General features: G+C 50.7%; 1 protein-coding gene across 1 annotated transcript in view; it reads left to right on the top strand.

Moving 5' to 3' along the window:
- Positions 1 to 11,493: 11,493 nt before the first annotated feature.
- AGRN (agrin) overlaps positions 11,494 to 22,539 on the top strand; it is a 52,662-nt gene continuing 41,616 nt past the window's right edge. The window contains exons 1-2 of the mRNA XM_074218792.1: positions 11,494 to 11,874; positions 12,880 to 12,927. Coding sequence (XP_074074893.1) covers positions 11,706 to 11,874; positions 12,880 to 12,927 — 217 coding nt within the window. The 5' untranslated portion in view covers positions 11,494 to 11,705. The remainder of the gene's footprint in view (positions 11,875 to 12,879; positions 12,928 to 22,539) is intronic.

Below are 22,539 nucleotides of genomic sequence, written 5' to 3'. Positions count from 1 at the left end.
TACATATGCTTTGTACACACAATTATATGCATACACACATGTGTTCACCCATAAATAGCCCAGCAACACCATATTCATGTAACACATGTGTAACACACATGTCCACAGCCACAATGATACATGTGCATGTAGATGGGTGCAGCTGCATGGCACACACAACTATACATGCACGCAACACATGTTTATCTACACAATAGTTTGGTGACATATATCTATGTAACAAACATATAACACATAGGTTTATACCCACAGATATTTGGCACACATGCATACACATGTGTATGTAGATAGGTACAGATGCTTGGCATGCACAACTCTACGTGCATGCATACACACATTTACCTACACAACAGTTTGATAACATGTATGATTATATAACACACGTGTAATACACACATGTTTACACCCACAGATGGTCAACATACACAGAGTTATAGATATGTGACACACAACCCTACATGCATGCACACACATACCTGTTTACCTACACAAGTTTGTTAACATACTTAGTCATGTAACACATTTGTAATGCACATGTGTTTATACCCACAGATGCTCAACACACATATATGTAAATAGGTATGCATGCTCGACACACAACTATACGTACATGCACACATACACACATGGCTACACAATGATTTGGTAACATGTAATACACATGTGCATACATGTGCACACACATGTTTATACCCACATGTGATTGATGCACACATGTGTGTCGATAGGTGCAGATGCTTGGTGTACACACACAACTATATATACTTGCTTACACAATAGTTTGGTGACACATGTATTTATGTAACACACATGTAACACACATGTGAAGCACACACATTTCCACCCACAGATGCTTGACATGCATACATACACACACTTATATAGATACACGTAGATGCTTGGCATTGCATTCCTGTCCACATGCAGACACCCACACCTGCACACGTTTGTACCCACAGATGCTGGGCACATCTACATACACACGGAGACCTGGGCACCAGACAGTGCGGGCATATCGTGTGGCTCCCGGCCTGAGCCGCTCACCTCTGAATGGAGGTGAATGAGTGAGTCCCCGTTTGGAGGTTGGGGCATTGGGGGGGTGGCGACTGTTGTAGGCCTGAGACACATTATCTTGGGGTTGGGGGGGCTGCACAGTCACAAATGTCTCTTTTCTTTTCGATGCCCAGGCCTGGCCCAGGCCCAGAGTCTCTGCTGTCCTGCCCATGAACCATCCATTGTCTTGTCCCCAGGCTCCTGGGAGCTGAGCCCAAGGGGCCCCGGGGAGGGGGAGACAGAGATGGGAATGGGGAGGGGCTGCGGGAAGGGCCAGGCCGTGGGAGGGGGCATGCAATGGAGAGAGGCCCCTCCTGCCAGCTGGGGGCCTTTCAGCTCTTTGGTAACACGACTGTCTGGCAGGAGAATAGTTGGGTCATTTCCCACCCCCCACTGGGCCTCAGTTTCCCCAGCTGTCAATCCTCGGTGCTATCTAAGAGCCCCAGGCGCTGACAGAATCACAAATGATCCCAGCTCGGAAGCCTGGGAAGGGAGGGTCTGAAGTCTCTCCCCCTCCCCTCCCAGCCTCCTGTTCCTCCCAACACCCATCCACTGCTGTACCCCTTCCCTTCCTGTAGGGTGGAGGAGCCTGTGGAGCAGTCTCCTGAGTACCCAAGCTTCCATTCTGAAGGCTGGCAGTGTGGTCCACTGCTTAGGATGTGGGGCTCTGGATAAGAGGGGAACATTGATTTTCTCATCCACCTTTCAGTCGTCCTATGGGTTCTTTGGACCCTTCTCTAGGGAAGAAGGCCCCAGGCATCTTACTGACCTTGACCTTAGGCTAAGTCTGGGGCCATGGTTCCTGGCACATGTAGGTAGGATGCCCACTCTGGGCCTGGCATAACAGCTAGAATAATATATGTAAAACTGGGAGGGTCCTCAGAGGTCATCCAATCCATTCCTCCTCCTAAGTTACAGATAAGGAAACTGAGGTAGAGAGAGAAGGAATGACTTGTCCAGGGTCACTGAGCTGACTGAATTTCAAACTCGGACACTGGTGTGCCCATTCCTGGGCCGCCTAGATTGGTCTTTCTGGATGCCTGTATCTCTAGGGATGTCTTCGATAGAAGCCTGGGGCTGAACCCAGCTGGGAAGGGGAAGGGAGAGGGGGAGGGAGTGGCAATGTTTGAGGTCCTTTTGCCTCCCCCCCCCCCACTGGGCTGTTCAGAAGGGAAGCCAGGCTCCTCCTCTGAGGGGCCCCCATCCTTTCAGGGGGAGCTGAGCCCTTATTGTCCAGAGGGGGGTGGGGCTATCTGCATGAGAAAGGGTAGGGCTGGTTGCCATGGGCACTGGACTGTGGGCAGAGACTAGGGGGGTCCCTTTGGTCTCCCATCGTCCTCTAGGCTAGCCCTTCCTTCCCCTCCCCCACCACCCACCCTGGCGGAGTCACACATATGTGTGGTTTTGTGCTCACATGTAATAGAAGACCATGAAGGCCTGTGACCCAGAAGCCCCCAATCCCTAAGAGATAGGCCGCTACCTGAGGGAGGTCAGACCTGAAGCTGAGGGAGGGGGCTGGAGTGATGGGCATTCTCAGGGTCCAAACTACAGGGATTTTTGAAGCGCTCCCTCTTCCTGAGACAACTTCCTTCTGGACTTGGGGGGGGCAGGGAAGCAGGGAGGGGTGCTGCTGTTTTTGCGGCCTCAATGAACCCTTTGTTTCTCCATCCTCAGCTGGGACTCTGGTCCTGGGGTAAGGGTGGGGAGGCTGAGCTCTCTGAACCCCTCCCTCCCCCAAATGTGTAACCACCAGCTTCCACTGGAAGTCAAATTCCAGCCTCCCCAGACCCCAGACCCCCCAGCAGGTAACTTCATGTGGGGCCCCAGTGGACCTATGCACACATGGACAGACTCTGGATAAAGAGTGAGGACACTGGAGTGGACCTCATACTGCCTGGGTCGGGGGTCTGGGGATCAAGTCCGGGATCCTGCCACTTAGCTGAATGACCTTGAGTTAGTCATTTCCCATGTTTATGACCATTAGTTTTCTCATATGTAAAATGAAGGACTTGGGTTCAGTGTTTTTCTAGCTTTCCCAAGTTATGTTCTCTGGTCCCTCCCAGCTTGGATATTCCATACTGTGTCTTCTAGATTCTCCTAGCTCAGACATTGTGTTCTAAGATATGCTCCACTCTTTGGCTAGGTCTGACAGGCTTGAGCCCCTCCCTTCTATCACATTCTCTAGTTTATGCTCTAGGTTACTCTTCAGTTCTTACATTCTACGTTCTAAAGGCCCTCCTAGCTCCCATATTTTCTATTTTTATGCTCTAGGCTCCTCTTAACTCTTATATTCCATCATCTAAGATCCCTCCCTCATCTTACATTCTCCATTTTATGTTCTAGGTTCTCTTAAGTTCTTACATTCTATGTTCTAAAGGCCCTCCTAGCTCCCATATTTTCTATTTTTATGCTCTAGGCTCCTCTTAACTCTTGTATTCCATTGTCTAAGGTCCCTCCCTTGTCTTACATTCTCCATTTTATGTTCTAGATTCCTCTTAGCTCTTGTAGTCTCTGTTCTAAGCCTCTCCTAGCTCTCACATGCTTATTATATTTCATGTTCTAAGGTCCCTCCCAGCTCTTATGTCCTCTATTTTATGATCTAGGTTATGCCTAACTCTCACATTCATGTTCTAATGTCCCTCCCAGCTTTCACTTTCTTCATTTTATGTTCTAGGTTCCTCCTAGCTCTCATATTCCATGTTCTAAGTGCCTTCTGAGTGCTGACTTTTCATGTCCGATTTTGTAATTTTTATGACATTTGTCACATTTGTGACATTTATGTGATATATGACATTGGGACAGTTATGAAATATGACATATTTGTCAGGGCCTTTCCAACCCTTCTTTTTTCTGTTCTAAGATCTCTCTTCACTTTGTCATTCACTGTTCTAATTTCTAGGACCCTCGCAGCTCTGACATTCTCTGTTCTAGGGTCCCTTTCTTGTTATAAGATTCCTTCCACTTCTGATATTCTGTGTTTAAAGGGCCCTCCTAGCCCCTGACATTCTGTGACTTTTTTTTTTTTTTGGCAAGGCAATGGGGTAAAGTGACTTGCCCAAGGCCACACAGCTAGGCCATTATTAAAGTGTCTGAGGCCAAATTTGAACTCAGTTCCTCCTGACTCTAGGGCCAGTGCTCTATCTGCTGTGCCACCTAGCTGCTCCCATTCTGTGATTCTTGATAGCTCTGTTGAATTGGGTAATTCACTTAATATCTGCCTGCCTCAGTTTCCTCCATTGTAAAAAAATAACAGCACCTCCCTTCCTGGGGTTGTGAGGATAAAATGAAAAGGTACTTGTAAAGTGCTTACCCAGTGTCTGGCATACAGCAGGTGCTTCTTAAAGACTTTTTCTTTCCTCCACTCCTTTCTCCTTTTAAGGACCCTCCCAGTTCTACCATTCCATCTTCTCAGATTTGACATTCAGGTCTTTCCACTCCAAGTCTCTTTTCTGGGTTCTAGGCTCCCTCCAACATTTTATGTTCTCTTGTCCCTCCCAGTCAAGACATTGTTCCAAGGTCTATGTTCTAAGGTTCCTTCAACTCCCAAAGTTTGTGATTCTTATTGTGAAGAACCATCTCTTCCTCTCCCTGTTGGATTTTGGGAGGGAAGTCTTCCTTCCCCATGGGAGGCATTGTGATGGATGATAGACAGGCTGGGAGTTCTTGTTCATCATTTGCAATTGGGTTCAACTCTTCATGGCCCCATTTGGAGTTTTCTTGGCAGATACTGAAGTAGTTTTCCATTTCCTTCTCCAGCTCATTTTACAGATGAGGAAACTGAGGCAGACAGGATGAAGTGACTTGCCCTAAGTCACACAGCTAGTGATTTGCCATTTCCTTCTCCAATTCATTTTATGGCTGAGGAAACTAAGGCAGAGAGGATGAAGTGACTTGCCCTGGGTCACATAGCTAGTGATTTGCCATTTCCTTCTCATAGATAAGGAAACCGAAGGTGAAGCTTGCCCAGGGTCACACAGCTTTAAGTGAGGCTGAATCTGAATTCGTCAAGAGAAGTCTCCCTAACTCCAGACATTCCTTAGCTGCCCAAGTGGCAGGGAGAACTGGTTTTGAATCCTTCTCCTTATCCATTTTGATGTTGTGTCACCCTGAGCCAAGTCCCTCTGCCTCCTTGGGCCTCAGTTTTCTCATTTTGTAAAATAAAGTAGTTGGATTAAATGTCTTCTTAGGTTCCTTCTCATTCCAGATCTCTCAGGTTACATTCCCCCTCAAAAACCTTCTGGGTTCGAACTGTTATCTAGTCTTCCTCCCTTCCTTCCCTGCCCAGATCAGCAGTGCAGCTCCTCTGGTTCAAGTACCTACCAGAGCTCCCTTGACCCTCTAGCATCCTGCCCAAATGCTTTGGCCTGGCATTCAAGGCCATTTCAATCTGGTCCCACCCCATCCCTCCCACCAATGCCCTCTCTTGGTACTCCTCTGTATTGACTACCTAAATGGCAGGTAGGTGGTACTGTCAATAGAGCCTGGAACCAGGAAAATCTGAGTTCAAATCCAGCCTCAGACACTTAGATGCTGTGTGACCTTGGGAAGTCATTTAATCTCTGTTTGTCTCAGTTTCCTCAATTGTGAAATTAAGATAATCTAGCAGAGTTATTGTGAAGCTCAAATGAGATAATATTTGCAAAATGCTTAACACTGTTCCTTCACATAATAGGCACCAGATGCATGCTAGTTATCATTAATATTTTCATTATTACCACTACTATTATTATTCCTAGTATTCTTCTTCTTCTTAGTAGTAGTAGTAGTAGTGTGTTGATGGTGGCGATAGTGGTAGTGGTAGAGGTAGTAGCTACTTCCCCCTTCCAATACCAGGTACTTCTGCTTTCTGTTGTTCCCTCTTGCCATCCTGTGGGCAGCTAGGTGGTGCAGTGAGTGTCTTGCATGAGCCTTGGAGTCAGGAGGATCTGAGTTCAAGTCTGGTCTCAGTTACTTAATACCTTGTGACCTTGGGCAAGTCACTTACCCCTGATTGACTTGCATCCAGGACCATCTCGAGTCACCCTGGTTCGTATCTGGTCACTGGACTCAGTTGGTTCTGGAGGAGAAAGGGAGGCTGGTGACCTAGCACAGCCCCCCCTCTTCCCTCATCACCTCCCTGATGCTGTGTTCTTCAAGAATGAAGGACAAACATCTTGCCATCCCAGCTTCCATTCTCCAAGGATCCTTCTCTCTTGGGCTTAACCTCCAGGGAAGAGATCAACTCCCCCTCATAATTCCTCTTTCTTTGACCCTCTAGGGTGCACTTATTCCCATTTTAAAGATGGGGAAACCTGAGGTTTAGAGAAAAAGTCCAGTGACTTGCCTAGAGTCACACAGTAGGAAACTGTCCGAGTTGATTCCAAATCTATGCTCCTTTCCTACTTCACCATGGTAGGTATTTAAATACTTGTCTGATGGGAGACTCTGGGGCAGAGTCCGTGCTCAGTAAGTGTGGCTCTGGATGTCAGAACACTGAACTTTCTGCTCTCCCTGGGGATCCTGGCCCTGCTGTCTCCCTGTATGTCCCCCTCCCCCCATCTGTTTTGGGTCTGGGGAGAGAAGGCAGGATTTGGGGCCAAAGGGTCTGGCTCTTTTTGCTCTGGCCATGGCCCTGGGTAGGTTGCTTAGCCTGTCTGGTCCTCAAGTGTTCCATGAGTGACTTTGGAGGCCTCTGTAAATCAGAGGGAGCCCATATTTAAGGAGGGGATGTTTCTCTTGGTCACTGGGGTCCCTGCAGAGCCCTGTGTATATCAATGATCTCCTAGAAACCTGTCTGGGATACCCACAGCAGCTCTCAGAGATGGGTAGGATGGTTGTCATTCATTCCATTTGTTGATTGAATGAATTCCATGTGGAGATGGGCAGAATTTGAACCTAAGTCTGTGGCCTATGTACTCTGGGGCCATGCCATACTGGTTCCTCTGTCACAAGGCTCAGACAAGACAGGGCCACAGCCTGACAGGTGGAGCTGGACACCAGGGACTGGGGCTGCCAGTAACCTGAGCTCCCTGGAACTCTGCCTCCTCCCTCCTTCCCCAGGGAATTCTGGACTGGGGGTAGAGATTTCTGTGTTTTTGACCCAACCCAGTGACTGTAGTCTTGAATCTGGCTGGAGCTGAGTCTAGGGGTGTGGGGGCATCTGGGTGCTGGATAGTCTAATAGTGAGGCTTTGGTGGGTGCCCCTCTTGCTCCCCCTCCAACTTCCCCCTGCCAGCCAGATCCCCAGCTCCTCCCCAGGGCCCCATGGCTGAGTCCTCTCCAGCCAAGGTCTCCCTCCCATGTGATGAGGGCCATTTGGGGATCTTCCCCTCCCTGTCACCCAGTTGCAGAATCTGAAATGGGAGCTGACTCCACTTTGGAGATGCGTTGGGGCAGTGACTTGTGCTTTGGATCCTGGGAGAGGGGGAACTTGCAAAGAGACTTCTGTCCATTGGAGTGGCCCCCAGACTATGCCCCCTTCCAAGGTCAGGCTTTCCACTGCCCCTGGGCTTAGAGGTGTGTGTGTGTGGGGGGCACACTGCACCTGAGTTCGGGAGCCATTTTCTTGGGCTTCCCCCAGCAGCCACTAGAGGGCGCCGCTTCCCTACAAGAAGAATTGAGCGCAGGAGGGAGGGCATGGATGAGCAGGGAGGAGGAGGGTGTGCCCAGGGAGGCTGGAAGATCACTATAGACCCACCAGGGCTAGGGGTGCCTCTAAAGACCTGAGGTCACTCTCTTCTTGGGCATAGTTTTCATAGAACTGGGGCTGGAAGGGGCCCCAGTGAACATCTGCCCCATCGCTTTGTTAAGAGAAGGGGAAACTGAGTCTCAGAGAGAGACAGCAAACTCCCCGACTCAACTTCTGGCCCTCTTCTCTCCAAGGACTACGGTGGCTCACTGCCTCCCACCTCTACCAAAATTGCCCCCTCCTGCTCCTTAGGCTCTGACACCATCATTAGGAGGATGGGGCAGCAGAGAGGGATGAGGCCAAAGGTATCATCCCCCAGCTTGTGCTAAGTAGGGAGGGGGAAAGACCTAGGATGACGTCACTGGCCTGCCCAGAGGGGCTGCCACTTTGGGGGTCCAGCCTGACAACCCTCCCCATTTCCAGAGGTGACCAGTAGAGGAGGGGGGAGTGTCCTGAGGCGGACCTTGTGCCTTTCCCTCTGCAGCCTCTGGGAGCTGACCTCTTTTATTTGCATATTTTTCATTTGCATACTGCTTATTTACATGTTCTCTAAGTGAAGCTTGGGAGAGAGAGGTTTGTGGTCTTGTTAGGGATGTCAGAGCTGGAAGTGGTGGGAAGGAATTTGGGGAACTCTGGAAGTGCCCCCCAGGGTCTTGCCTGGGACTTCCCAGATGATTTTGCTCTGCTCTTTCCCCTATATCTCACCTTCTGCCACCCAGGGTTCCAGATACTTGCCTTCCCACCCAATTACACACTGCCATAGACACTCGCACAGACACACTCTCAGTTGACCTGACAGGGTGACATCCTCACCCTCAGACACTCAGGATCATCTACACACTCCGCATACTCACACACAATTGTACTTCATTCACAGACCCTTACTGACATTAATCTCTCCCACTAATTTAGTGGGAGTCACTCAACCCCACTGACAAACTCACACTAAACCTTGCCTGACACACTCAGTTGCTCTTGACACTCACCCAGATCCTCACATTGACACACTCAGACTCACTGACACACTTACACCTGGATCCTCACATTGATACGCCCAGTTCCACTGACATACAATAAATTTGAGTCTGACACACTCAGTTCCTCTGACACTCGCCCAGATCCTCACATCGACACACTTAGACCCACTGACACACTTGCACCTGGATCCTCACATTGATACACCCAGTTCCACTGACATCCTCACAATAAATCCTGAGTCTGACACATTCAGTTCCTCTGATACTCTCCCAGATCCTCACAGTGACACACTCAGACTCACTGACACACTTGCACCTGGATCCTCACATTGATACACCCAGTTCCACTGACATCCTCACAATAAATCCTGAGTCTGACACATTCAGTTCCTCTGATACTCTCCCAGATCCTCACAGTGACACACTCAGACTCACTGACACACTTGCAGCTGGATCCTCATATTGATACACTCAGTTACACTGACATACAATAAATCTGAGTCTGACACACTCAGTTCCTCTGACACTCATCTAGATCCTCACATTGACACACTCAGACTCACTGACACACTTACACCTGGATCCTCACATTGATACGCCCAGTTTCACTGACATCCTCACAATAAATCCTGCGTCTGACTCACTCATACCTACATCCTCACACTGACACACTCACACTTAGCCCCTCACATTGATACACTCAGTTCCACTGACACTGTTTCACTCACAGACTCACATAGAAACCCTCACCCTGATACACTCAACTCCACTGGCACATTCACAATAAAGCTTCAACTTGATACACTCAGTTCCATTGACATACACAGAGCTTTAACCTGACATATTTAGTCCCTGTGACTCACTCACAGTAAACCTTCAACCTGACACACTCACCCTTGGACACACTCAACTGCATGGACACACTCACCCTTGGATACAATCTTGTTTAGACTCTCAATCTTACACATTCAGCCCCATTGACACACTCACAAGAAACCATCTGACACAGTTCCACTGACACACTCACCCTGGGACACATTCATATCTAGACCTCACCTCACACACTCAACCTCACTGGCACAACTGGACATACCTAGACACAGAGTGTCACGGTGTTCACACCGACCTGCTGAAGCCTGGGGACACCCTCAGATCCTCTGGCACTGCCACACCCACCCGTCCCACTGTTGCGCTGCTACAGTCACACTGCCTTCAGTGAGGCCCATGACCTCGCTGACCCTGACATGTTCCCCCCTGCCCCAGTCCCCCCATGCACAGTGACAGTCACATGGGACTGTGATGGCACACTGATGGGCACACTGAGGCTTCCACCCAGACAAAGCTCCTGCCTAGCCATCCATCTAGCCCAACAAACATGCTCTAAGCCTGGTTTACAAGCATAGGTGGACACATGGAAGCTCGGAGCCCCCCCCTTCCTCCACACACCCCAACACACGGATACACGCAAATCTCTTGTCACAGACACGCCCTGACACAGGAAGACACACGGAGACATGAGAAGAGAAGAAAAACAAGAGATCACCCCCAAATACTCATGCACCCACGAACCTCGGGATAATTAGGGGCTTGGGGGACCAGGCTGGTGAGGGTGCTCTCGGCCCCGCCCCGCCCCCTCATTCCCCCCCCCCCCAGCACCTAGCAATCCGGCTCCTTCTCCCCTCCCCCCCCCAACCTTGCTGACTCTGCCTCTCCAGCGGGGCCCCTCCCTGGCCCGGTCCCTGCTCCCACCTGGCCCCCCCAGCCCAATCCCCTGCCTGTCCCCACCCCCCAAGGCTCCTGCTCCTTTTGTGTGGTCCCCGCCCGCCGCTCCCGTGTCCCTCCCGCCCTGCCCTCCCCGGCTGGCTCCCCCTTCTCCTTCCTCTCCCTCTCCTCCTTCTCCTTGCCTGCTGCGGGCTGCCGGCTCCCCCAGGACGGCGGACAGCTCCCCGGAGACGCTTCCTTTGTTTCTGCGCTCGGCCGCCGGCCGGCCTCGCCGCTCCTCGCCGGCTTCCTCCTCTCCGCTTCCTCCGGCTGCTCTCTCTGCCGCCGCTCTCGGGCTCCCTGGCGCCCGCCGCTCGCTGCCAGCCGGCCGCTGCCCCCGCTGCCGCCCGGGCTGCCAAGGCGCCCGCCGGAGCCTCCAGCCTCTCCGGCCCCCCCACCCCTGCCACCGCACCGTCCAGCCCATCGGAGGAGAGCCCCGGGCCCCCCCGGCCCCCCACCCCCTCCGGAGCCCGGCTCCCTGGGAGGACGGAGGGGCCGCCGATCGCTGCCCAAGGAGGGCTGGCCAGGAGCCCCGGCGGCGGGAGCCGGGGTCCCAGCAGCATGAGGAGGGGGGCCGGCCCCCAGGGGAGGAGCAGCCAGTGGCCCCAGCCTGGGCGGGGCAGGCGATGGGGCGTGGAGAGGCCCCAGGTGGGCTCGCCGCTGCGCTGGAGCCTCGGGGGGCTGCTGTGAGGGCTGGCAGGGATGCCCGGCCGCTGGCTCTCTAGAGAGCAGAGGTGACCCCCCCCTCCCCGCCTCCCTTGAAGAACTGGGGGAGACTTTGGTTTTGGGCAGGGTTCCCCTCCCCCACCTTTGGGAGGGGGCCTGGGGGGGGCTTCAGGCTTGGATCTCCTGCACGCTCCACCTGCTTCCCCAACAAGTTGGGACCAGCTGACTCAGTCTACCCTCTGGGCTCCCCTCCGCCTGGACTCTTCCCTCTCGGAGAAGAAGCAAGAGTGACTTAAGCCTGGATCTGACCCCTTCCCCCCTGTTCTCCCCTCTCCACTCCCCCCGGCTGCTTCTGACGTTCCTGGGGGAGATGCCGGGGGACTGGTGATCCCCCGCCCTTGCCCACGCCTGCCCTGACGGCTAGCAACTTCTGGGGGATTTCACGATGGGGGGAGTCGTCTCCCCCCTCTTCAGTGTGGGCCAGCTCAGGCTTTGGGCGTGACCCCCTCCCGGAGGGGTCCGGGCCGGCCCAGGGGCCCCGAGGGGGCGTGGCTGCCGTGGCGGGGCCCAGGGCCAGGGCCATGACCGCCTGCCAGTACCCCGCGATGTCCTCGGCCCTGGATCGGGACCAACTGTATCAGCACAAGGTCTCCCTGGTGGTCCGCTACTTCATGATCCCCTGTAACATCTGCCTCATTCTCCTCGCCACTTCCACGCTGGGCTTCGCCGTCCTCCTCTTCCTCAACAACTGTAGGTGGCTCTGGTCCCTGGGCCCCGGTCTCGGGTGTCCTGCCCCAGCCTTTGCCCCCGCTGTACCCTCTGACCTGCTCCCCACTTCAGAGGGAGGGTAGAGGAGACTGGGGGGGGGGTTAAAGAGAACCAGAAATTGGCAGGGGATCAGAGTGGGTGAGTTTAGCCTTGGATGTGGGCATCCGAGGCAGCCAGCCCGCAGCCTTGGTCTGTTCTGCCCAGCAGGATTCCTGGGTCCCTAGCAGACCTGCCTTCTTGTGGCCCCAAGCCTGGCTATGGGTTGTGCTCCTTGCCCTCATGCAGAATGGAATCCCAAGCCCGGATGGTGGCCCAGGCACCAATCTTTCCTCTGTGGGCTGCTCTCTACCTTTTTTTTGGAGGGAGGGGAGGAAAGAAGCCCTGGACTGCAAGACTCCCAGAGGTGGTGGAAGATGTGCTGTCATTGCACAGGGTGGCAGGACCCACACCTTCCCTTATTTTCTTCCTCTCTGCTCCTGCTGAACTGGGGGTGGGGAGGAAACCAGGGCTCTTGATGAACTTGTAGCAAAAGGGACCTAACCCCCCCCCCCCCCGCTCCCCCTGAGCACCTAAGTTCCAGTGGTTTTTCCTTGGACCCCAGGGTGATGCTGGCCCCATCTACTCTTAACAGTCTTTATCGAATCGAGATTTAGTGGAGTCACTGACCAGAGGGGAAGGGCTGAGTGCTTCTGGAGTCTAGAATTTTCTCCCCTGGGTCCCCCAATTCTGTGCTTCACTCTGCCCCTCTCTCTGGAGGTTTGAATTTGGAAGTGCTCTGACAGGTTTTGGTTCTATCTGCTGTGTTAGGGGGTGCTCTACCTGCTTCCCCAACGTGAATGAGGGGGATTCTCTGGTTGAAGTTGGGACAAGAGCCTCCAGAAGGGATGGAGTGTGAAGGATTTAGTTGGTTGGTGAATTAGACTGAATGGCCCAGAGTAATTGACGTACTATCGAACCCTAATATCTGTACCCTTTCTCTATTTTCAGACAAACCTGGGAATCATTTCACACAGCCGCCTCCAACTCCTCCAGATGGTGAGTGTGGGGCCCTAGACCTCTGGGGTTATTCAATGGGCAGTCATGTTCAGGGGTCAGCATCCAGATGGTTACTTTATGGCTGAGGCTAGTATGGGAGTCAACTACTTTGGACGGTTATGTTCAAATTCTGGTCCTCATGTGGCCTCATTCAGGGATTGGTGGCATGAGAGTCACATTTGGGGGGTTGGCGTCTGCATAGTTGGGAGTGGATGGTTGTACCTAGGGGTCAATCCCCATGTGATCTGGCTCAGAGATCAGCCACGTAGCCACCCTCTGCTCCCTGGGGATATGGTTCTGATCCAGTCAGCCCAGGAACCATTTTGCGCACGCATGTGTGTGTGTGTGTGTGTGTGTGTGTGTGTGTGTGTGTGTACACACATTCTGCTTCATGATGACCAGGGTCTTGCTCATCTTTGGGGTGGCCCTGAAGCCTTATTCAGGGGAGGGGTAAGGGGTAGTTTCTTCTTGCTGGGAAGGGAAGGGAGGTCAGATGACCTGGACTTCAGTGACCGGTTAGCCAATGATATAGGGTCTGGGAGTTATGACTTAGTGTGAAGGGTTCAGAGTGCTGAGGTCTGGGATACCTGGTCATCCCACAAAGAGCTCAGGCTACCACAGACCACTTAGGTCCAAGGAGGACAAACCAACTCACAGCATTGGCTTGGAATATTGTTGGTGCCTAATTGACTTTTGACTTGAGTTTTTGAAGGTGAGAGGAAAGGTTACTGGACAATGTAGGACAATGACTGGCAGACATATATGTCTGAGTTCCCTCTGGTGAGAGAGAGAGAGAGAGAGAGAGAGAGAGAGAGAGAGAGAGAGAGAGAGAGAGAGAGAGAGGAGAGAGGGAGAGAGGAGAGAGGGAGAAGCATGGGGAGATCTTGACGGAGACAAATGTTTTGGATGCTTATTGGGGTCAGAGGCCACAAGGAAGAAGGACAGAGCCAGGGAGATGGTGTGTGCATCAGACAGGTGGTTGGATGAAAGGATCTCCTAGTCCTTATGCTCTGGAATACTCTGCATCTACTGACTCCCCAAGCAGTCAAGAGGAAGGCCTTGGTGGGGAAGAGGAGGGGGGGGGAGAGGAAGAGGAGGAGTAGGGGAGAGAGAAGGTGGAGAGGAAGAAAGTGGGAAGAAGAGGAAAGAGGCTGGTAGGGGAGGAAGATGGTCCTGGATGGTGCTGGGGAGTCCTGTTTAGAGAAGTGAATCAGCTTCAACCTTCCTTCCTCCAACCTCTAAGCTGCCTCTTAGAGCAATTAGAGGTATTATGGGAAAATAGGAAAAAAAGCATTGCCTCTGAAGTCAGCAGACCTGGGTTCAAATCCTACTTCTGTTTACCCTCTGTGTGACTTTGGGCAAGTGACTTGCCCTCTCTGGACCTCCAATTCCACCTCTGTACGAGGGAGGTAGATTAGGAAGCAACAGAGATTCCTTCCAGGGACAACCCAGTAAATGTAGGGAGGCCTAGTCAATGGATGCTGTGATCCAGAGCTTGGACCTATTTTTTGGGGGGAGATGCCTGTGCTTATAAGAGAAGGACAGAAGTTCTTGGGGGGGGTCCCACTTGTCAGGTCTTGGCCTGGGGAGCCTGATGAGGCTGTCCTGGATTAAAGGGGAAAGCCCCCAGGATCCTCTGAGCTGGGATTCTAGAGATAGCCAAGGAGGACTGCCTGCATCTCGTCCCGGAGCTCCCCTCCTTCCCCATGTTCCTGAGCCTCATTAATTAGCACTAACCTCGTTAATTAGCATTCCTGCTGCTGCGGGTCCAGAAGCCAACCCAACAGCCGTCTCCTCTTACTGCAAACTTCTAAAGCAGAAACTCTGTGGGGACTAAGAGATGGGGTCCCCGCTCTCCCTGTCTCTTCCCCTGCAGCTGCCTTCCCTTCCATCATCCACCAATCTCCTTCCCATTGCTTCATGAAGAACTGCACTGTCCATGCCAGGTCCTGGGTCCCCTTCTTTCCGTCCTTGTAAGTTGGGCCTCCCTCCTTTCTGGGAGGGATGCAAAAGGGCCTGAAGGAGTATCCCAGACTCCTCTTATCCTTTTCTCCTTCTCTTCCTCCCTCCCCTCCCCAAAATCCATCTGGGTAAGTGGGACCATTGTGTCTCCAACCTTCCCAGTCATAATTGAGCTAATGTGAGTCAGGGAAGAATGGAGACCTTTTAGGCTAATAGGGAGGGAGGCTCCCAGCTGTTGAGGAGACAGATGTTCAGGTCTCTCCTGCCCTGAGGCCCTTGTTCCTTGTTTTTGGCACCACCCAGGCCCTGACCTTTGCTTCTAGCTCAACCTTACCCATGGGGGTAGTTGAGGGAGGCCTTCCCTACAGTGGCAATGTGGTTGGGGATGAGGACAAGTAGCGTTGGCTTGTCTGCCAAGTTTAACAAGATTCTAGAATGAAGAATATAGGATTTAGAGATAGTAGTGTGACGGGGAAAGCATGGCACTGGTAGTCTTTAGAGGGCCTTGGGATCAAATCCTATCTTCTGCAAGTCAGCTGATACCTCTGATCCTCAGTTTTTTCACTGGTAAAATGGTGGTGGTAGGGGGTGGCTAGGTGGTGCAGTAGATAGAGTACTGGCCCTGGAGTCAGGAGTACCTGAGTTCAAATCCGACCTCAGACACTTACTGATTACCTAGCTGTGTGGCCTTGGGAATGTCACTTAACCCCATTGCCTTGCAAAAAAAAACGGTGCTGGTAATTGGTGGGGGGAGGTTGGTACCAACTGACCTTCTAGCTTGGACACTGACCCTACAGCTCATCTAATCCAGTCCCTCGATTTGACTGATGGAGAAACTGAGGCCCATAGAAGTGAATTGACCTAGGGAGCATCAAGATCACAGATTTAAAAGCTGGAAGTTCTCTTGGAGAACTCCTTGTCTCCTTGTCATGGACGAAGAAACATTCTATGCTTCATCTCGTCTAATAGAGTATAAATAAGCAAGTTGAGAATAGAGATTGTTTTCATTGTTGGTATTTATATTCTCAAGGTCTAGTGAGATGTGTGTTCTATAGTTGTTCAGTCATTTTAGTTGTATCTGATTCTCTGTGACCTCCTTTGGGGATTTCTTTTTTTGTTTGTTTTTTGCAAGTCAATGGAGTTAAGTGGCTTGCCCAAGGTCACACAGCTAGGTAATTATTAAGTCTGAGGCTGGATTTGAACTCAGGTACTCCTGACTCCAGGGCAGGTGCTCCATCCATTGTGCCACCTAGCCACCCCGGGGATTTCTTGTTAAGAGCAATTTGCAACATTTCTTTCTCCAACCTGTTTTACACATGGGGAAACTGAGGCAAAGAGTGTTAAGTGATTTTTCCAGAGTCACATATCTAGTAAGTATCTGAGGTCAGATCTGAACTCAGGAAAAATGAGTCTTCCTGACTCAAGGCCTAGAGCTCTATTCACAGAGCCATCTAACTGTCCTATGGCCCCTTATAGCATCTTTTTTTTCCCCATTTTGTTTTATTTTTTGTTTTTGCAAGGTAATGAGATTACCCAAAGTCACACAGCTAGGTAATTATTAAGTGTCTGAAACTGAATTTGAACTCAAGTTCTCCTGACTTCAGGGCTGGTGTTTTATCCATTGTGCCGCCCCTCCCCATAGGATCTTGGTTTTTTTTTTTTTTTTTAAGGTTTTTGCAAGGCAAAAGGGGGTTAAGTGGCTTGCCCAAGGCCACACAGCTAGGTAATTATTAAGTGTCTCAGCCCAGATTTGAACCCAGGTACTCCTGACTCCAGGGCCGGTGCTTTATCCACTATGCCACCTAGCTGCCCCCCCCCATAGGATCTTAATAAATATTTTTTGATTCTTTAAAAAAATAGGAGAAATGAAATAATTTGAGGTCACATAGAAGGTGGCCAAATCTAGGTGACCCTGTAGATAGGGCATTGGATTTAAGAGTCAAGAAGTTCTGAGTTCAAATTCAGCCTCTGATATTTACTAGCAAGGTGCTTGCCTCAGTTTCCCCATCTGTAAAATGAGAAGCATCCTTCCCAGGGTTGTTGTGAGGAGCAAATGAGATAGCACTTGTAACCTTTGGAGTGCTCTACAAATGGGAGCTATTACTATTTAGCATTCTTCAAACCTAGGCCTCTCTGACTCAGGTCAGCAAGAATGAGGTGAATGATGGGGCCAGCCTTATATTCAGTTTACTGAGAAGGAAAAGACAGAGGTCCTGGCCAAGGGGAACATGAAGCCTGTCTGGGGAAACAGGATTCGCCCACAGGAAACATTAGAGAGTGATAGGAGAGGAGACAGGGTATGATTAAGGACTGCTGTGAGCACAAGTGCTGGAGAGGCCTGGAGAAGCTGATATCAACCAGAAGAAGGCCGGTGGTCAGGCCAGGCTTCCTGGAGCAGGGGCCCTGAGCTGAGCCTTGATTGATGGGCCTAGTGGGAGTCTCCTCTTTCCTGCTTTGTGGACAGTGGGAGGACCCAAGGGCCTTCTAGGGGAAAGCTGGGGGTCTCAGCTCAGGTCTCCCTCTCTCCCCCATCCAATCTCTCCCTTGGCTGGCCCTGTGGCTTGTCTGTTCTGTCCATGTTGTAAACCTCTTGTGTGGACATCATGTGTGAATGTACAGACGTGTTGTTGTGAAAGATCGGGGTGGTTCCTCGGTTGCCGCCGGGTTACCCTGGCCCTGCCCGGTGCAGCCAGCCTTGGCCTCTGGGGCTTTCTTGGAAGTCTCTTTGAGTCTTCCCCGTGACCCCGGGAAGACTTTGTTGTCCTTCTTGCTACTCCCACCCACCCTTTCTCAGCTCTAGAGAACAGAATGGGAACTCCACTGACTGCTTAATTAATGATCTTAACTTAATTAGCCTGGGTGGTTTCCACAGACTGAGTGACCTATGCATGGGAACATTGGGCGGGGGAAGGGACCAGTTTGCCTGCCTCTGACTTGACCATTCCAGTGGCCCCAGGGAGCCTTATGTGGGAGGAAGGAGGGAGGGAGGCCCCTCTCTGGGGCCCTGCACTGTAATCTCGCCTCCCTCGGATACATGACTGCTGGCAGCCCCCCTCCTGGCTACTGTACGGAGTTCCCATGGATACATCACTGGCCTGAGAAAGCACCTCATGCTTGGCCAATGAATGAATTAGTTCCCTTCTCTCTAACCCCCAATCCTCATTCATGGAGCTCTCATTCGTCCCCAGTAAACCCTCTTTCCTCCCTTCTGAGCCGCCCATCCCACTTGACTGAGCCTCTGTTCTCCTTACTGAGTCCCCATCGACCTCTGCACCCCTATCTCCCTCACTGGGCTGAGCCTCTCCTTTCCCCACTCGCTTCATTAGTGAGCACCATCCTTCTAATGGAATCCAGGGCTCCTTCTCCTTGTACCCTTCATCCCCTTTCTTTAGCCCTAACCTCTCTGACCCCACCCCCATAGCTACATACCCCCAAATACCTAAATGGTATTTTTCAGGTTCTTAATGAAGAATAGTCACTCCTGGTTCTCCCCACCATTCTAAATTGTTACCTTAGGGGATTATAGGGACTGGGGGGGGGTGTTAGTAGATGTTCTGTGGGAGACAAGAATTCTCCTTCAGGGATCCAGAAGGGGCCAAGGGAGACCCTCTAAAGGCAAGATAGATCAGACAGGCTCAGGTTGGGGAACTCTGCCCAAGTCACCACCCACATTTGTGCCTTGGTTTCATCATGGGCTGAGGTGGTTTCAGGTGCATGGGAAAGAGGGCAATAAGGAGGTGAAGATGGAATTTCATTTGGCAAACCAGACACCAGTGTGTGCTCCCCATCCTTCCTCATGAAATTGTATCTGAGAAGCAGGTCCCTAGGAAGAAATGGCACTTCCTAGAGAGGAGTCTGACAGGCAGGGGTGTGGGTGGGGGTTCCCTCCCCCAACCTCCCTTTTCTCTCTTCTCCCCTACCCCCACTGCCTCCCTCCTCTCTTTTTAAACCTGTCAGTCTTCTAAAAAGTTATTGATATCTCTTTTGTCCCGACTTCACCTTCATTTCCTAACATCTTCTTCCCCCATCCCCTCTCAGACAATCATCCCTTATGACAAAGAAATAGGAAGAGGGGAAAAAACAATTCATTCCCCTTCCATCATTCCCCACCTCTGCAAAGAAGAGGGGAGCTTTGCTCATCATTTAGAGGATCCCGTTTCCATTTTGTTGCTGTTCTCATCCCCTCACATTGTTGAAGTCTCTGTGTAAATTGTTTCCCTCATGATCCTGCTTTTTTCTCTTTGCATCAGTTTATTCATGTCTTCCTAAGATTTTTTGCATTCCTCATTGTTACCTTTTCTTATAGCACAGTAAGAATCCACTGAGGTAGTGAATTGGCACCATAGTGAATACTCTTCTTTTTGTTTGTTTGTTTGTTTTTTGCAAAGCAAATGGGGTGAAGTGGCTTGCCCAAGGCCACACAGCTAGGTCATTATTAAGTGTCTGAGACCGGATTTGAACCCAGGTACTCCTGACTCCAGGGCCAGTGCTTTATCCACTACACCACCTAGCCGCCCCCTGAATACTCTTCTTGAGATAACTTTGGCCTCAGACACTTACTAGTTGTGTGACCCTGGGCAAGTCACTTAACACAGTTTGCCTCAGTTTCTTCAACTATAAAATGAGATAGAGAAGGGAAGTGGCAAACTACCCTAATACCTTTGCCAAGAAAATCCTAAACGGGGTCACAGAGTTGGATAAAACTGAAAATGATGAAGCAATTAGCAACAAAGATTCATTACATTCAAGAGGGCACCTGCTTAGCCATTTTCTATGTTATCTCCCTACTTAGGTCTGTGTTTTGTTACTCTGTTGGGAAGACCAGGGTTGGGAGTGGGGAATAGGCCCTACCTCTGGGAGTTGTCTCTGATTGTAGTTCAGGATGGTTTAGCAGAGGTTGTGTGACATAGAGGGGAAAGAGGTTTTAGAGTCGGAGGACCTGAGGTCAAATCCTGCCCTTGTTTTTTATGACCTGTGAGCTAGTTGGGCCCAATGGCTGATCTGTAAAATGCAGGAGTTGGCTTTGATGGCTGCCGAGGCACCTTTCGGCTCTGAATTGATTACTCTGTCCTGTGATCAAGGACTGGGTCTCCTTTGTCAGTTCTTGGGATGCTGGGATAACTATGGGGTACGGTTATCTGGTAGGGTTTCCTAGAAGAGGTAGGAGTTGGGCCGCGCCTTGAAAGATGGGAAACAGAACAGACCTAGAAATTTGGCTTCTTCCCTCTTTTGCTCTGAGCTATATCCTGCTTGGGCTAAACCAGGGCCCCAGGGGAACTTCCCAGCCTTTGTTGACTCTTCATCTGTGACTATCCATTAGATAGACCATTGTCTATTAGAGAATGGTGGCTCATGTGGCTCAGATGTGAGGTGTGGAGTGTGTGGTAGAGTGTGTGGCCAAACTCCAGTGTGGGAGGTACTATGTGAGGGCCTCCATGCTCTGAGAGGGCTCTGGAGACTCATTCAGATGCCTTGATCTGGGCGAGTGTTCCTTATCTTAGATGTGGCAGCTCTGGCTTTGTAGTCAAAGGGCCTAACCTGAAGCCCTGAGACTGTGGGATCATAGGTAAATCATTTAGCCTTCTGGGCCTCAGTTTGCTCATCTGTAAAATAATGGGGCTGAGGTCCAACTAGCTCTGGGGTCCCTTCTAGCTGTAGATACAGGATGTAATGATGCTGTGATTCCTTCTTGCCCTGCTCACTCAGTCTCTCCACACCTTCCGGCTTCCTATGTCCCATGGGGCTTGTGTGGGTGGTTCGCTCTGGAAGGATCAGGAAACTGAATTTCTCTGATTATTCCCCAAAGGCTCATCACTGGTACCAGCGTTGCCCTCAGGCATGGCATCTTGGTTGAACTAAGCAACTCTGCCCAATCCAATCCGATCCAACAAGCATTTATTAAGAGCCTACTGGGTGTGAGAGATTGTGTTAGGTATTGGGGAGACAAAGACAGGCTTATGGGCTTACATTTGATGTGGAAGTCCCCCCCACACACACTTCTTGATCCTTTTCCTTCTGGGTTCCTCTGGGAGCTGCTGCTTTGGGCATTCCCTCCCTAATTTCAAGTCTTTCATGCTCTAGGGGCCTTCCCTGCTCCTTAAAAAGCCCATTCTTCATCCCCTTCACCTCTTTCACCCCCATCACCCTCTTCACCCCCTTCACTCACTTGACCATCCTATCTTTTATCCCTCCTCTATATTTCTTCTCCATTTCTCAGCTAAACACCCAGAAAAGGCTGTCTGCTCTCATTCCTTCCACCTCCTTTGACTTGTTTCTCAACCTCAGTCGCTGACCTCATCCATCAACTGGAACTAACCTTTCCTAAGCCCCTAGTGATCTCTTAATCACCAGATCTGAAAACCTTTTCTTAGCACTCATCATTCTTAACCTCTAGAGCAGTTGACATCATTGCCCATTCCTTCCTCCTAGACTTTCTCTTCTCCCGGCCTTTTCAGGATCCAGCCTTCCCTTGCTTCTCCTTCTGTCTGTCTGGCCTCTTCTTTTCAATATTGTCTTATTCTTATTCCACTCCCCATGCTTGGGTATAGGACCTGCCCTCCTGGCGCTCCGTACTTTGTGTTGTTGATCTGCTTGGCTGCTGCGAGGAGCTTTTCCCTGCTCCATCTATGACCTGCAGATCTTCTCTCAGTTGCCCAACTGAATGTGCTAGACCTGTACCTTCAACGTATAGACCTAAATATCCCATGCCCATCTCAAACACAGCATGTCCAAAACAGAACTCAGCAACTTTGCCCTTCAACCCATTGTTCCTAACCTTTCCAATTCTGTTGAGGTTATCACCATCTTCACCCAGGTTAACAACCTCAGAGTCCCCCTCACTCTCATCTTCACACTCAATCTCTTGCCAAGCCCTGGCAATGCTTTATATTTCCCATCAACCCCCTTCCCTTTTCTCACCTCCTAGCCCCTCATAATTCAAACCTGTCACCTTTCCACTGGGTCCTTGCAAAAGCTTCCAATTTGATTTTACTGCCTCAACCATCTCTCTATGCCAACCCTCCATGCAGCTGCCAACATGTCTTTCCTGAAGCAACCATCTGACCAGGTCACCCCTTGCTCAGTAAACTACCTATGACGTCTTGGACCCAATGCAAACTCCCGTGTTTGGTTTTTGAAGGCCTGTATAGCCCCACTTAACTTTTCAGACTCCTTATGCCTCATTCTCCTTTGTGGATACTTCTTCCAAAGTGACTTGATAGTTGGTTCCCTTAGGTGATATTTGGTTTCTGCTCTCTGTGGCTTTGTTCAGGTTGTCTGGAATGCCTTTCATACTGGCTTTCTTATAGGTCTGACTTGCTTCTAAACTCAGCTCCTAGGCTCTCTCCTGCAGGCAGTCCATCCAGATTTCCCTTCCAACCCTACAAACTGCTGCACCTCTCTACTGGAAAAAGCTTTCCTTTTGTTTTCTATGCATACCTTTCTCCTCATGGTAAAGAGTAAACTCTTTGAGGGCAGGGGAGGCAGGGGCTGTATCACTTCTGTCTTTGCTTGGCAAATATTTATTTATTTATTTATTTATTCATTCATTTATTTTAGGTTTTTTTTTTTGTAAGGCAAATGGGGTTAAGTGGCTTGCCCAAGGCCACACAACTAGGTAATTATTAAGTGTCTGAGACCGGATTTGAACCC

This window comes from Macrotis lagotis, chromosome 1 (genome assembly GCF_037893015.1).
Source record: "Macrotis lagotis isolate mMagLag1 chromosome 1, bilby.v1.9.chrom.fasta, whole genome shotgun sequence".
NCBI classification, from domain to species: Eukaryota; Metazoa; Chordata; class Mammalia; order Peramelemorphia; family Peramelidae; genus Macrotis; species Macrotis lagotis.
The sequence above is the reverse complement of the archived record's forward strand: the minus strand, read 5'-3'. Positions and strand labels throughout refer to the sequence as shown.